This window comes from Pollachius pollachius (genome assembly GCF_949987615.1).
Source record: "Pollachius pollachius genome assembly, chromosome: 11".
In the NCBI taxonomy this organism is placed as follows: domain Eukaryota; kingdom Metazoa; phylum Chordata; class Actinopteri; order Gadiformes; family Gadidae; genus Pollachius; species Pollachius pollachius.
Window position 1 is genome coordinate 15,515,387 of NC_136944.1, and position 17,135 is coordinate 15,532,521.

At 42.5% G+C, this 17,135-nt stretch overlaps 1 protein-coding gene across 2 annotated transcripts; it reads left to right on the forward strand.

The window, feature by feature from the left end:
• Positions 1 to 409: 409 nt before the first annotated feature.
• Positions 410 to 16,534, forward strand: zc3h7a (zinc finger CCCH-type containing 7A; the record flags this gene model as incomplete). Of its 2 annotated transcripts, none has more annotated exons than XM_079745818.1 (23): positions 410 to 549; positions 1,401 to 1,474; positions 1,612 to 1,651; positions 1,953 to 2,156; positions 3,852 to 4,010; positions 4,347 to 4,427; positions 4,820 to 4,873; positions 4,963 to 5,002; positions 5,104 to 5,462; positions 6,121 to 6,382; positions 6,688 to 6,746; positions 6,845 to 6,992; positions 7,371 to 7,529; positions 8,496 to 8,701; positions 9,055 to 9,155; positions 9,517 to 9,698; positions 12,508 to 12,581; positions 12,815 to 12,948; positions 15,032 to 15,137; positions 15,285 to 15,393; positions 15,655 to 15,788; positions 16,074 to 16,237; positions 16,345 to 16,534. In XM_079745818.1, exons 2-23 carry the CDS (start codon positions 1,407 to 1,409, stop codon positions 16,532 to 16,534), a joined length of 3,033 nt encoding a protein of 1,010 aa, XP_079601944.1. In that variant the 5' UTR covers positions 410 to 549; positions 1,401 to 1,406. The 2 variants fall into 2 exon arrangements, with proteins under 2 accessions (XP_079601944.1, XP_079601945.1); XM_079745819.1 differs by having other exon boundaries at positions 432 to 549; positions 1,375 to 1,474.
• Positions 16,535 to 17,135: the final 601 nt, after the last annotated feature.

Below are 17,135 nucleotides of genomic sequence, written 5' to 3' on the forward strand. Positions count from 1 at the left end.
ATAAAAAGTCAACTGTGGAATACTATAAAAAGTACGGTATAAACAGATAAATTAATCCCTCTCGCTCTCGTTCTCTCCCTCTCAAATATCAATGGAAACAAGTTATGTACATTGAAAAATATGATCCACCCTGAATGACATTCCCTTGATGATCATCCTGCTTTTTTAATGATAGAAAGTGACACACTTGTGATACGTCCAAAAACGAGTGATTGTATGCCCTAAACAATTGTTAACCAAATAACCCCCAATGTAGGGGTCAATTGTTATTGTTATAGCTACGGAATACCCCTTTGAGGCGACCTAATCGAACCTGTGTTGGAGAAAAAATATTTGTTTCGACTTAAGACTGCCATGCCTGGAGTTCGCCTTTGGGTGGCAGTCAAACGCAGGGCATCGGTGTGCCGCACTGATATTTCCAAAGAAGAAGTAGTTAGTAAAGCGCGGCCTTTAGCGATCGTACCAGATGTAAAGTTGTTATCACAACTAAAACGATCTTATTATATATACGTTGCCAATCGGATGTTTGTTTGACGAAGACCCATTCATGTGAGTATCAACGTCGGCATCCATAATAGATAATATAGCCTCAATCTGCGGTTAAACTCAGCCACTGCCATTTAATGGACGCTATTGTTTGGGTTGCATTTACCAACTTGGGCAAAAGAGACGTCACTGCTTCATTAGGCTCAGCAAACTTATAATATCAGCTCCAAATCACAGCGTACATCTCAAATATGGTGTTTGAAACTAATAAACAGGGGTCGTATTGTACATTGACGACATACCGCGATACAGTACAATGACCAGTGATAAGCGATCTGAACACCCGTGTTAACCTCCACGACATCAAGATAAAGTGTGTTGTGAACGTCATCTTACCCTGATGTAACCGCGTGGGAACCCCGGGTATTAAGTTATTTCTGGTGGGATTAATAATTATAATAATAGCTGGGTTTTTTTCTGGCTCAGGTTCCTGCCCCAGTTTTAAACACGTGTGTCTTTCCTCTCCCGCTCCCATTTAACGTGGAAGTAGTTGAAACCAGTATTTAGGATAAGTTAAATGAAACATGGAATGGCAGGGCACCTATTGGTATGGCGAATTGGCCGATGTATTGGTGTAACTTTACCGGTTGGATCCTCGTACTGGGATGTCGTCATTGGCGAATAAGGAAATTGCACTAATTGCCAGGCAATTCACTGGCATCATATCTGACTATCGCCTTTACAATCGACAAACACATCCAATACAACATAACCTACATAGATGTTGTTATTATTACTCTCTTCCAACAAACACGTGTCACGTTTTTACACTTTTATTTTAGTGAAAACTTTTCATAATGTGTAATAGGTTGAAAATGTATATTACAGGTGTTGATACCTTTGGATATTCACAGGAAATCATGTCTGGTATCTGTCAAGACAGAAGGAGTCGTTGGCAGGAGATTCAAAAAGGCTTACAGTTCATTCAGTAAGTTTAATGACATGATATATACAATGATATTTTTTTATCAAGGCAATGTGGTTGCCTCGATTGGTGGTGCTGGGCCTGGTAATTACCACACACAAAATGCAAATATCTCTAACATTGAATTTGTTTATGTTTAGATCAACACTGCCGTATCCTGGGACACAAGAACAGTATGAGGTAAGGACGGTCAGGGATATGCTGTTAAAGCTCTCATTTTATCTATGAACCTTTTTGTTTAGCCAGGTTTGTCTCTGTGATATTAAACACCACCTTATGCAAAAGACTAAACGGTACACAGGAATTAATTTAAGACTGATGATTACATACAAAATAGGAGAATACATTGGAATAGCGGTATTTTAAAACACAAAAGAAACCATTAACCAGTAAGGTTGTGCTGTGTTCTATGCATTTCATTACATGTTGCATTGCATAAACCTTTGTTTTCATCCACTCATGTCTTCTTCTACTTCTCCAGGTGTTTATTAAGGACCTAGTCTTGAACCTTTTTGGCGAAGGAAACGATGTATTTAAAGAAGGAGAATGGACCAAGTCCATTGAAATGTACACTGAGGCCTTGAGTATAGCGGAATACGCAGACTCTGAAGAAATCGCTGTTCCAATGGGATTATTGGAAAAACTGTATGTAAACCGTGCAGCATCCTACTTGAATATAGTGCCGGTAAGTACAAATGTGTGAGGATCACACTGGTTTGAGTCTCTCAGCTCACGATTTGATACTGTACATGATGTCGGGTTCACGATTTGATATTGTGATATTTTTTAGCAAAACCTCATGTCCTTTTCCACTGAATGAAGAAAATGTATGACTGAAAAAAATCGTATTTTAAAGACAAAATATACAAAAAAATGCAGTTTGCCCTATATTTTCATCTCTTTGGAAATGGAAAACCACCATAAACTCTTCTTAGTCTATTCATTTTGATGTGTTTGACCTGCTAGTGCCCCCTCTTCTGTACACACACTACAACGAAAAAGACAAGGGGACTCATGTACAATCTATTCTGCATGTACCATGCCTTTTTTGAAGGCCGTGACCTGGCAAAAAAGTACAGTAAAGGACTACATATCAGGATAATATACCAATGATGTGTGCATTTTAACGACACTCCGTCCTCTTTGGATTGACCGTAGGCCAACGATATGTAAACCAAAGATGTCCGGCTCACATAATAACCTTATCAACCGTATCTGATTGTTTGACGCCATCTCCTGTCGTGAATTGACGTGTAAGATATCTGAAATACATTCCAGAACAATGGAGCTAATAAATCCCTGGCCTGATTCACTTTTGCTTTTCTTTACCAAGAAAGGACTCGGGTATTGGCTGGCTTTTGATTCTGTGCCACTACAAACCTTTACTCTTGAGGTCTTGCTAGACCTTTTGCTTTTTGTTCTGAAGCTTCCAGCACAACCTGTTTTTGTGTATATGTTTTTTATTTAAAAAAACAATGGCTAGTCTGTGAGTTGGTCTGTTCTCCAATAATATATATATATATATATTTTTTTATATTTATTCTTCAGGCCTTATTACAAGGTACTAAAAAAAAGTATATTGGCCACTATAAATGTGTACCTAATGATATCTACTTTGAAACCAAACTTTGTCTTGTTAATCTAGTCAGTTGGTATTGAAGTTGCAAATCAACTTCTCCACAGTCACTTGTGCTTGTACACTTGAGCTCCTGCACTTTGAGGTATAAGTTATTTCACTGGCTTATAAAAATAGACCAGAAATAACTAGATAGCTTCAGGTCACACGGCCAAAATCCTCCTATCAATCTGGTTACTTGACATGGGCGTTAAGAGTCAGTGGTTTGTTTGAGGAGTGGAGTTTGCATTGTTTGGTTTATTTGCTTATTTCTTTCTGTATACTAGCTAGTTTTACAAGTTAGTTCAGTCCGACTTTAACATCATTAGACGTGTTATTCCTATGCAACGATTATCGTGTTTTGAATTTGCTCTTTTGCCACAGTACAATTGAGCTTATTTGATTAATACATTGAAGAACATGTCAGTTTATAAGTGAATTGATTGCAATTTGGTGTGAGAGAATATAGACGTATGTAGGGCTTTGATTGCTTACGGCTTGACATGTATCTGAAACTGAGTTGTTTCTGAAGGTGTCGGCTAATTAATTTACCTAATTAATTAATTAAAAAGCACCTTGTATGACTGCAGTCAATATGTGTTGCAGTGGAAAATATTTAGACGTTCAATACTGCCATCGTGTACCTAAACATAAAATGGATAAGAGCAAGTACTTAATGTAAGATTGATCGGTAAATCAACCAGGGTAGTTACAGGACTGCTAACGAGCGAGTGTGAATGACGAAGCGTTTCTTCCTCTCCTCAGGGGCTGTATGACCAGGGGTTGAAAGACTGTGAGAAAGCGCTGGAGTTGAACGAGGGCAACTACAAGGCACATTACAGGAAAGCCAAGTCCCTGCGCGAGATGGGCAGACACACAGAGGCCTACGAGGCCGTGGCTAAGTGCTCTCTTGTCGTGCCTCAGGTGGGACTTTATTTAGGAATCTTCTTTTTTTTTTTCCTGTGCTATAAACTCTGTAGTTGTGCCTCAGGACACAGGATCAACTCTTCTTTTTATTTGTTTTGTTGTTTTGATAAATGTATTTAATTTGACCAGGTTATTTATATGTGGTCTGTGAACTCTAGTTGATAACCCTAGCCCTTTTTAGTTGTAGATATAATATAATTATAATTGCATTAATTCACTTTGTAAAGCCTATGTTCTTATTATTGTGGTCAGGGTTAGGGCATCTAATCTCATGATGTTTTTATTTCTTTATGGCCGGAATAACCGTTCAACCATGACTTATGTGTTTCCTAGGATCCCAGTGTCATACATTTGACTCAGGAGCTTGCCAAAGCACTTGGCCTGAAAATACGAAAAGCTTACATAAGGAGTAAGGTAGGTTTGCTCCAAGACATTCCTAAGAATCAGTCCCAAGAAAATCGGAATCACGCAAATGATTCCAAGTTTCGCCATATTTGGGCACTGGGAGGCAGGATAGAGTAGGGGCCATGGTGTCCTCCCAGCTTAAAGGTTCAGGGTTCAAACCCCGTTGTCAACGACACTTTACTGTTGTGGACATTGGGGGTCCTTGAGCAAGAGGCCAAGCCCCGCCATCCTTCTAAATGAGTATCTGAATCAGGCCTTTGGACGAAAGAGTCTCCTAAGGGCTGAATAGTAAATGCTACTAAGATGTACAGTTGTTTCTTATGTAATGAAAATAACCACTAAGCGTAGTAAGGGTTTTTCCCTTCTGCTGAAATGTTGTAACCTGGTTTCCTCTTTCTCAGCCTGCCTTGAATGTCGCTACGGGAGCCAGCTATTCAGAAGCGTCATGTGACAATGTAAGATCTATCTTTATTTGGACCCTTTAAACCCAAAAAACTGAAATGTATCAAATAAAAATCGGAAATGTTTTTTTTTTTTCGTTTAGTATACCCATGGCCCCTCATCAGTGGAAGATATAGATACAGGTGAGAACGACACCGACATGACCATCCAGTATGTCTAAAAAAAGAAAATAAAACCGGCAATGCTCAGACCTCTCTTTCCCTTGGGTTTTTCTCTTTTATAGAAGTGCCTCGTTATGGCGTCAATCACGTCCCCATGCCTGTACATCTTCCCCTGACGGTGGTCCCGCCCCTCAACGATCACCTGCTGGACGACGCCCACTCCAGCAGCAGCAGCTCCCCGCTGCCCATCGCCGAGCCCCCCCCGGCCCCCGGCTTCCACCACCTGCTCCCCGCCCCTCTCCCGGTCCACCCCTGCCCCTCGCCGGCCCCGCTGACTGCCGGCCCCGCGCTGGTCAACGGCTCGGGCTCCTGCCACCTCTCCCACCCTCTGCTGGACGACGACCCGGACTGCGACGGGGAGCTCATCGGAGACGACCTGGACGACCTGCTGGACCAGGCGCGGCCCGCCGACTGCCCCATGGTCAGTGGGTGTGGACGGGGATCGTGTGTGTTTGTGTGTGTGTGTGTCACGAGGCCGTGGGACACTTTGGCTGCATTGTTCATGCATCTGTTTAATGAGTCACAAAATGTTGACTCAAGCTCAGTTTCTTAAGTCTGATGACGGGGGAATCGGTGTTTTGCAAGCTTCTTTTCGCTTCGTATTCGATTCGACGGATCATGTTGCTGGAGGCAGGAGTGCGTCAGCTGGTTGTTGGCAAATTCAAAGTGGGCCATCATTTGGAAACTATAAAAAGGTTCCTAATTACCAGCATATACACTTAGAAAAGTCCCCTCTGAAAGCCCAATCGACTCTAGCAAATTGGGTTTCTGCGGTTGATTATCTCTGAAACAAAACTAGAAACAAGGCGTTTCCCCTCGCCTTGCATTTTTGGGTTTCAATCACAGGCTCTGTGCCGACTCTACCCCCCAGGAGTTTTGTTATAACATAGGACTGCTGGATTCGGGATTACTATAAATGCAATGTTTAAACCTGCACTATGTACGTTTTTCATTAGCACTAGGGGTGCCTCTACCCCCCCCCCCCCCACCTTGACTCTGCTCCTGACCCAGTCTTGCAAAATGTTGACTGTGTTCTATGTTGACGGTTTCTTGACATTTCTCCCATGGTTTCCTTACAGGGCATGTCCGCAGAACAGGGGCAGCAGCTGCTCATGTCCAACAGTGTGGCCTCAGGCAGCCCCAGGCAGAGTCCCTTCTTCATGCCGTCCCACATCGGCGTGTTCCCCTACGCGCCGGCGCAGCACTGCACCGTCAACCTGCCGCCTCTGTACCACAAGCCGGGCTCCAGCATGTACCTAGGCATGGACTCCCTGGACTCCCTTTCGCCCCTGGACTCCCTGGACTCTCTCTCCACCCTCTCCATACCAGACTATCGCACAGGTATTCTTTTGAAGAAGGCGTTGGCTTTTTGGGGGAGAAAATGTGTGTGTTAATTGCGTTATGAGAGCGAATCTTGATTTAGTTAAAGATGGATGATGTAATATTTTTTAGGACAGGGTTTATAAATACATGAAGACATGCTGTATTAATGCAGTAGTTTATTTCGGCACAGTAATGAATGAATTTGAATGTGGATTATGTGAAATCAATTTGACGCTTGTTAAAATCATGAACTCTGTTACAGTCTTGAGTATTTACCTTTTTTCATTGTCCCCCCCCCCCCCCCCCCCCTGACTTTTTGATAGACTTCCCTCAACCATCATACCTGCCCCAGCTACAAAACCATTCACAGGCCCATTCACAGGTACTTAGTCTCAACGTTGACGTTGTTGCCTTTTTTTAACATTGAAAACTTTTAGTTTTCAGTTTTACAGTACACTAACCAGAGTTTTGATCTTCCAGATGAATAACCATGGCAACCCCACGGGAATGGCCCTCGGAATGCCCGACAACAATGTTTGCTTCCCCGCTCCGGTGGATCTGACCAAGAACCCTTTGGCAGACACTCACGATTTCAAGCAAGCCTGCTCCACCTGTTTCATCAAAACTGGTAAGAAGCTGTGAGGATAGTCTAGTGGTAAGGGGGGGCATGTACCTATGATACATGTCATTATTTCTATGACATGTCTCATAGAAAAGAAAAGGTTTACTGAGCTATATACAAATGTTTAAACAGCTACTCAGTAAGTAGAAGGGGTTGACTTGTAACCGGAAGGTTGCTAGTTCGATTCCCCGCCTCCTCCGTGAACGTGTGTATGAATGGTTGTAAGTCGCTTTGGACAAAGGTGTCAGCTAAATGCCTTAAATAAAAATCTAGGTGACCCTTGAGCCCAAGAGCGGCAGCCTGTGATGAAGCTGTATGTGCGGGATAGTCTTGTTGGTTTTTAAACAGGCTGTTTGTTTGGCACTCTGTTAACCCCCCCCACAGGACCCGGGGTGCTGGATTATACCCTCGGCACCGAGGAGCACAAGTGCAAGAAGGATGCCCTGTTGGGCAGAATCAAACATCCCAAAGACAAGACGTGGAAGCTTATACGACCCAGGCCCACCAAAAACCAGTACATCGGGCCCTATTACATTTGCAAAGGTATCTTGGATGTTGAACAGCAATTTTCAGGGTGTTTCTCAGGGTCGAAATGATTCGAGTCTTGTATTGAGTATAGTTATTAAAGAGGCTGTGAACCCCTAAATATTTATTGTTTGTATTTTGTTTTTTTGTTTTAAACTAGGTGATGTATTGGATGATTTTTCAACATGGTACCGTTAATACCGCTATTTATCGAAAACCAACTACTATCCATGTTCTACTCTGCTCTGAACACAAATTGTGTTGTTAGGTCACGACAAGGGACACCGAGGTGTGAGGTGTGTGTGTGAGCGTGTGGAGCTCAGTCGTGGGCCACCAGCGGTTGAAGTTGATGGCGGCGTCCAAGAGAGCCATAAGCTTCTTGCACATTGAAAATAAAAACGACACTGTGTGGTGTCGTATACATCATTGCATATACATACTGATGGTCACCTCAGTGTGTGGCACATTTCATACACAGCATCCATCATAAGGATCATTCACAACAACTTCCTAGAACCCTCAGCCCAAAGTGCCCAGAATCTGAATTAAATCGGAAACGTTGGCTTCACTTGCACTTTAAACTAAAAAAGGGTTATTTCCTTATACAATCCATTCACCAAATTACCTCTTTTTTTTAATGTTTTTCGTGGCTCATAGGCCCTCCACAGCATGGTCATACTCATTATCACAATTCTATTGTCACTCTAGTTCTATTCGTTAGCAGGGTTATTAGCATATTGGATTTCTTTAGATAATCCTTTATCAACCCCACAGCGGGGATATTGGCAGTGATGTGATAGGAGTACTTCCCTCAAGGGGTACTCTGTCCCTGCAGGTCAAGTCACAGCTGGACTTCACTGTGCGACTCGACCTGCATTTCTTCAGCCTAACCCCATCTCTTCTTCTCCCATTTGAGCGGGCGTCCGATCTTCAAGGCCAGCCTCTCTAAAGTGTCCTCCCCTGTGGTGCGATGTGTATTTGTAGAGGTGGCCATCGGGGAGGAGTGTCTGTACCCGGGCCACTGCACGTTTGCCTACTGCCAGGAGGAGATCGACGTGTGGACCATGGAGAGGAAGGGCTTCATCTCCAGGGAGCTGCTGTTCGACCCGCTGGGCCCCAGCTGCAACATCAAGCTGACGGTGCCCAAGATCCTCCAGGAGCACCGGGGGATCTTCATGTTCCTCTGCGGGGTGAGCCACCAGTATAGAGCCACTTTGATCTGGTTCACGGGTTGATGGATAACAGCTGAGGTTTTGAATGGTTTGTGTGTGCGCTTTAAAGATGTTTTTACTTTACTATTGTTCTTGTCTTTTCTTCTATTTTCCCTATCATTTACTTCAAAATCATATATTTTGAAAGCAATGACCCAGACAGTTTCTTCACAGAAGATGTGGGAAATTGTTGAATAACTTTCACTTTAGATAGTATTTGCCCTTTTTAATTACAACTATAAAAATAGTGTGTTCCTTTTTGTACAATTTATTTATAGGGCATGCGTTTCTTATTGTGTGTGTTGTGTTTTAATCCATGGTGTTTTCTACAGGTGTGTTTTGATCACAAACCCAGAATAATCAGCAAGGCCAGCCAGGACAGCCCTTCTCGTTGCTCTCATCCGGTGACCAAGCATGACTTTGAGGAGAACAAGTAAGCAATTTCAAGAAAAAAAAAATATAGAATTTACTTAGGAAATATATTTATCATCCTTTTTTTTTTTTTTTTTTTTTTTTTTTTTTTTTTTTTTTTTTTACATAAAATCATCCCAATGTCTGCACCACAATAACTACTATGAACCTATTTACAGCAAGCTTTTTAATCTAACTCCAAATAGATTCCAACACCTCTGGGGGAAGTTAACAAACCAAGGCCCTATTGCCCGCTTCTCTGAACATAATCTATCACCTCGTGGTTTGGGAACAGATCCTCAAAAGATTTGCAATCTTTTTTGAACATTTTGTGTCCTGTATAATCACCGTTTTAACCTTTCCCTTCTTCTGTGCCTTCAAAGGTGCCTGGTGCACATTTTGAAGGAGAACACGTTGCGCTACTCCAAAGTGCGCCCCCTGTACCCCCAGTGCCAGCTGGACCTCTGTCGCCACGAGGTGCGCTACGGTTGTGTCCGGGAGGACGAGTGCCTCTTCGCCCATAGCCTGGTGGAGCTCAAAGTGTGGATGATGCAGCATGAGATGGGTAAGCAACAGGAGGCTTTGGTGAAGTAGCTAAGGGCTGTGCTGCTGTTTTGGTGTCTGGTTAAGGTGTGAAGGGTCCCAAGGTGGGAGGCTGGAGACTGACTGTCAATCATGCATCCGAGTGGGAATTCCCACTTGTGGATGGCTTTGGATTGTCTGGTCAGCTTGTCCAACAAGGAGCGTATCCTAGGTTCATCAACCTTACCCTAAAAGTACATATTTATTATTGTAAAAGTTATTATAATTTATGTTTAGAAGGTGCTTCTTCCCTTAAGTGACTTGCATTGAATTTATTGTTGCATGTCACTGAGGAGCAGGTTGAGGCTGGGAGTCAACTAGTGTTGCTTTTGTCAACGAAAATTTTGACTAAATATCGTCGTCAACAAACCTTTATCACGTGAGGAAGACGAGACGCAATGCTGGTCATGTGACAATAACTATAATTAAATGCATAATGCAATATTGTTGACGAATAAAAAACAGACTAAATGTGTTTTACATCATAAAACGCTGCTAAAATGTCTTCATTTTCGTTGACCAAAACTAGTCGAGAAAAATGGTTTATTTAATTTATTTCTGGGGCTGTATCAGGTTACGTTACTTCCCCGCTCATCGCGGCATTATTTTGATTCAGAAGACGCAGCTTTGGTGGTAGCGTTAATGAAAACTTAAGGCCCTGTCCACACTAATCCGGGTAAATATAAAAACGTACATTCGCAATGAAAACGATCTCCGTCCACACCAGTTTCCGTTGTCCGGTAATTACCGCTCATTGACCGGAAAAAAATGAGTAGGACCGAAAATTCTAAATGTCTCCGGTCACAATGACCAATGGAAATAATTCTCTCTGCACAATTTTAATTGTGTTTAAATATGCCACAGTGGTCATTTGTTTATCCAATTCATGTTAAACAATGCGGGTGGGGCCGATATTTCCCACCACTATCCTCGAGCCGGGTAGGGCCGGGCCTTTGATCGAGCATTTGTGTTTTTTATTTTTTATTTTTGCTTTATTGGCCTAATCTGAGGAGAAATCTATGCCATAAACAGAAATGTTATAGTCCTTTATTACACGGGTCTTCTCAATGCCGTGGAACGCTCCGTTCACTTGCATGGGTAGTAGTCCGGTAACTTGTCAACCCCAGCGTCTTCGGTTGCTAAGCGACGTCAAGGTCTTTGGCGGACTATTTCTCTGCTAATCAACACTACGAATGCTGGTAACGAATCAATTGTGAAAAGACACACCATGTGAAGTTATTTTTTCGTTTTGGCAAGTAGCCGTGTAATAAGCGGGATAATGTATAGAACGTCGCCGGTCATTAACGAAAATAAGCCCCTTCAGGGCGAAGCAAGACACCTCCGCTGCGCGTCGGCGTCCTGTTCGCCCTGTCGGGGCTTATTTTCCCGATAATGACCGGCGTTGTATACATTATTCCTTACATATATATTTAGCAGAGTAGGCCTAAGTAACAAATGTGTACAAAGTGACACATGTATTAAAAAAAATGTCGGGTTGAAATCGGGCTCATAATTACAGTTAATGTGTCAGGCCGGGCTTTCTGGACCCGATCTAAGCTCTAATAAAGACTGCTCAGCGAAGCTGCCTTGGGGAAGGAAGAGTCACGAGGCTCATGTGCATTGCAAGCAGCAGAGACACTCTCGATACATTTGACTTTAAGTCAGCAGCGGCACGCTTCACAGCTGCCAAATAGAAGTAAAAAAAAAGAAAAAACGTTGAAATGACACCTTCCAGGTCACATGACCAGCACCAATTTCTTTCTAGCGAAAACACTGGTCCACACTATCGTTTTCATATCTTCACTGAATGTTTTGCATCCACTTTCCACACTGAAATTGTTTTGATAAACAGTTGTTACCATGGTTACGCAGCTCCCGCCCATCCTCTGTTTAGATGACAGGCGCGCGATCAGCTGATTAATTATGTTCAGTCACAAGCAAAAATATGGCTCTAACCAAAAGTAAAAAGGCGAGTTGTTTTTTTAGTTGTTTTTTGTAAGTACAGCGCTCGCCTTCGGCGTTGGAGTAAAGCTTGAGTTGTAACTTGTAACTGAAAATACATAGTACATTGCACAGAGAAATCATCATTTCCATTTCACCTGCCATTTTTGTTTAGATGAGCGCAAGCTTATGGCAGCATCATGGCAACCGAACGCCATCGTATCTGAATACATCGCAATACAACGCAAACCCAGCGTAAACACATTCATCCACCTCAGCGATCGTTGTTAAAATGCATGCGCCGTTCTAATGTGGATGGAACATGCTTGGTTGGTATAATAAATACGTTGTAAATTCATATCAGAGTGTCTTCGTGTCTGGAATGGATGTATTCTTGAGTCTATAAGGTAACAATAATATAATAATAAGATTACCTTGTTTGAATTGTAAAATGGGTTTGGCAAAAATAAAATGTTGGTATTGTCAATACTACTATGTAGCCTACTTATACCATATTGACTGAGTTAAATAGAATTGCATTACAAAAAAGTGACTAATGTACTTTGACTAAAACTAGACTAAAATAGTCATGGATAATTCTGACTGAAATAAGACTAAAATGCTCAGACATTTAGTCGACTGACACTTGACTAGACTGAAAGGAGTATGAACGTGACTAAAACTAATAAAAACTAAAATGACAGCTGACACAAAGACTAGACTAAAACTCAAATTAAAATAGGCCGCCAAAAACAACATTGGAATCAACACACGCTAGCCCCCACTACACTGACTGTAGTAGCTTAAGGTGGTGGACTTGTGAATCTAACTTCAGAATGTGCTTTCTGTAGGAATCACATCTGAAAATATTGTCCATGAAGCAAGGAAGTTTTGGAGCACGATCACAACAGCGCAAGGAGGCCAGGTAAGATAACATATCTCTTAGTCATATCTCAAGAAATGACTAAGAGATATGTTAGAGTATTCTCTTGTTCGATATGTTTGAGGTAATGTTTGATATGAATGTAAGGGCAATTATTTTTATCCCTGAATCCGGTGCATCACTGAATTGCAGCCCAAAAAACGGTATTGTACTTTGACTTGTATTTCCAAATCAAAATGTATACATATCCCCTCCATCATGTCTCTCCCCAACAGCCCCCCATTATCCAGAGGAAGTTCGGCCCACCAAACCTGAAGATGCTCTTTGTCTGTGGCCAGTGCTGGAGAAACGGGCAGCTGAACGAGGCTGACAAGAACAAGAAGTACTGCTCCGCTAAGGCCAGACACACGTGAGTACCTGCAGGACTCGATATCACGCGGGAGGTCGCATGATCTCCCGGCAAAATTGTGCCCAGTGTAGGTAAAGTAAATGTGTCTAAATCAAGTTAGAGTATGCCCATGGGGAATTTTTACGTTTGCACAATCAAGGAAATGGTTATCTTTTGGATCATTGGAGACTCGAGGGAATGGCATTTAGATCATGTTGGACTTCCTTAATATGATTCGGATAACCATAACAGTTAAACCAGTTGGGACAGAGCATAGGCAGGGCAGATTATACTTTTCAAGGTGTTGACTGTCAGGAATTAATTTGGGCAATATGGCTGCAGTTGTTAAAAATCATGCTAGCCAGCTATGTGTAAGGTCAAGCAGAAACATGTTAGTTATAATTAGATATCATAGAGGTTCTCTATATTTATTTTGATGAGCTATTTCATACAAATCAATTTATTTGACATTACAATGGGTGGTTGTCGGCTGGAAGGGGCTGATTAGTGGGCTGTATCAACTGGTTGGCTGAAGTTCGATCAGTTCAGTGGGCACCTCAACTAGTGATGTTAGAAATGGATATGTTTTGTAATGGCTAATCAACCTCGCAACTGGCGGTAAAACGGGTCCTTTAGGAATGCTGATGTAATGTGTCATGAGCTGTAGAAAAAAGTGGAACCACACTTGAATGTGATTATTATTTTAAGACTAGAGGTCATGTTCTCTTAAGGGACATATTATGAATACAACACTTTTCCTGGGATTTAGGTGTTGTTTTGGGTCTCTGGTGCTTCCACATGCTTACAAACTTTGAAAAAAGTCTGTACATGATTTTTTGAGTGAGATATTCATTTCTGAAAGTACCCCGCCCTACAGTTATCAAACGAGCGAGTCAGTTTCGGCGCCCCCTACTACTTAGTAAGGGGGCACACTTGAATATTACCTCCCACTTCCCCACTCCCCTCCAATCAGAGCATAGCTAAGATTTTGTGGACCAGCGGACGAGCAGCTCTGGCGGGGGGAACTCGGCGGCAGCCCGGCAGTTCAGCTCTGGGAGTACAATCCCTTTCTCTGCCGGACTGCCGCCAAGCTCCCCCCGCCGGAGCTGGAGGAGGAGACTTGGAGGAGGAAGGGATTTTACTCCTGGAGCTGAGTTGCTGATTCAAAATATCATCCGAGACGCACATAGCTTTTGGCCATGATATTAGATATATTATATAAATACCCATATATAATATTGTCATTATATTATATAGATATAGAGCTCCAGGAGTCCGCAAGCGACAACAACTCCTTCTCCTCCATGCTGTGGTTCAGTCTGACAGCTCATTGGTCAATGGCCAGCAGCTCATTTGCATTAAAGTTAGACACCAGCGCATTCTGAAGGGACTGAAACAGAGGGGAATAGCGGTAGGCAAGATCTTTTTTTCCTAAAAGCTTTTTCCAGCAAACAGCTTCAAAAACATGTTTTCTGGACCTCAAATACTATGTTTACTTGTTGGGAAAACACTATAATATGTCTCCTTTAAAGTTGCACGGGGAGAATTTAGTGGCATCTTAACAGAACAGATTTGGCCCAAATGGAATATAATATTCAGAAGTATAAATGGTGTAGAATCAAATACAAAATTTCTTGTGAATTGTTGTTTTCATTAACTTAGAATGAGCCCTTCATGTCTTCCTAGGGAGCAGGTCCTTTTCAGCACAGCTCGCAATGTTTGACTTCCCTGTTCTACTGTAGCCACTGTATTTTGGGGAATACCCAATAAAGTACATGCCTTCTTAGCTTCTCCTACGTTAGTGGAAAGGGGAATTTAGTGGCTAAATGTCACTAAGTACTACAACTTTTAAAGGACAATACTGGTATTACCATTGTTTAGCTCGCTCAAGCTAAATGCACCTCGGCACAAGGAAATGCACAACGCCACAAGGAAGTCATTCTGACAAATTCCATTCAGACGTTTTTATTTATTGATAAGATAGGATGGTACCAGACCGGTCCATGTCCTTTTTAATGGTCATCAGTGCACATTACAAGCTACGTCACACGTGATCTGACGGGGAAACAATGAATTCAGTGCTAGCTGTTCATCTGCTTCATAGATGGTCCAAAGACAGGAGAGTGGTGCTGGTGAGCTCCAACGAACGGAAGAAGTGGACCACGGTGCGAGCGCTTCCGACTAAGAAGCCGATTCCATCTCAGTTTGAGGTAAACCTTTGAATAGCCCTGTAGGGTTTGATACTTTGTGTATCCTGCTGATGGAAAATGCAAAATGGAAGCCATTCTCATGCTGACCTTTAGGAAAAGGCCTACCAGGAATGCTGTCACACTACTTTTCTTTTAACATTTCCCTAGATTTGCATGCACGTGACTGCCGGCAAGAAGTGCCAGTACATCGGGAACTGCTCATTCGCTCACGGCACTGAGGAAAGGGACTTGTGGACCTACATGAAGGAGAACAACAGTGAGTTTGTCGAGCACATCAAACGAGACGCGCTTAATTAAACTCAGATGGGGACAACTGTGGGTGTCACAGCAGACGCACAGGCTGGTATTATTAATTAAAGGGATGCAAATTCAAGAAAGAGCATCCACCCCACATAACACTTAATACATCTAGATAGACAATGTGAGATTATCAATGAACTGAACTGAAAAATGTAATTGAGATGAACAGGCTCTGCCAGGCAGCTTGTTGAACCGTGTTCCTTTTCTCCCACCGTAGTCCAGGATATGGATCAGCTTTATGAGCTGTGGCTGCTGTCCCAGAAGCCCGGCTGGAGTGAGGAAAACTCGAATGGCCTGGTTCGGGAGAACGGCAAGCAGATCGTCATGCCCACCGACTTTGCAGAAGAAGTGGTGCGTTCCCGTGTTTAGTGTATGGGACTGTGGTGACCACTTTACTGGGCAGCCCAGCCTTTTCCTTACCTCGGCGTCAGCCACCATACAAATGGGTTTGCAGGGGGATTGCCGACTAGTGTGTGTGTGTGTGTGTGTGTGTGTGTGTGTGTGAGAACTTGGGGTAGCAAGAATTAGACCTAAAAATGTAAATGCAAAGTGTAGTTATTATCTTCCCATGTGTATGATGAGTAGAAAATCCCCTTGGTGGAAAATTAAACATTAAATGTTATGTCCTTTCCGCAGTCTGGAAATCACTGTTGGCTCTGTGGGAAGAACTGCAACAGTGACAAGCAATGGCAGCAGCACATCACGTCAGAAAAACACAAAGACAAAGTTTTTAACTCTGAGGACGACCAGAACTGCTGGCAGTACCGATTTCCCACGGGCACTTTCAAAGTTTGTGAAAGGTGAGTTGATTGGCAACCAGATACAGCCTTCTTTTAGACTTCAATCTTTTAGTTATGCTTATGTGTGTATTTATAACGCCCTGACACTTTCAACGTTGATTTGACAGGTATCTCAAAGGCACGTGCACAGAGCAGGAGCATTGTCAACTGGCGCACAGCAACCTGGAACTCAAGGAGTGGATAGAACGCAGGGAATTTCTTTTGATGAAACTCGCTAAAGCTAGGAAAGACCATCTTATAGCACCCAAGGACAATGACTTTGGTAAATACAGTTTTCTGCTCAAGGACATTCAATAATAACGTTAACAGGATGGCAAGTTTCGTTTTTTCCTGCAAGGTTTGCCACAGTATTTTATGACACTGACGAGTGCTTAATCGGTTGAGCCCTCTATGGGACGAGAGGAGACCTCAGCCTGGCAGAATAATTAATGGAGCGCATGCAGAATCAGCAGCAGAACTGGTTTCTGGGTCACTCCCCTCAGATACAAAAAGTGTACCTTTCATCACGTTGCATCAATCATCAAGTGTTTTAATTGAGTGACTCCAAAATCCTTGAAAACTTGCTATGCACCTTTCAGCAGTATAAAAATAGAATTGAAAAATGGCATGGTACTCGGATACTTGCAGTTGACTACATTTGTGTTCTTTGTTAACAGTTGGTAAATCATTTTGGATTATTTTTTCCTTTTAAGGATGCTCAAGCATGGGATATTAGTTATTCAATCTGTCATTTTAAGTTTTCCCCAAGTATTTAATAATGTTAAAAGTGCACAAAGACCAAATAAATGGCATTTTATACTCAAGATGGTTGCTGCATAAACCTTTGCTCCCAGGCCAGAAAATAAAGTAATCTATTCAATCCATGAACGTCATAATCATGAGCGCTAGCTTTTAAATT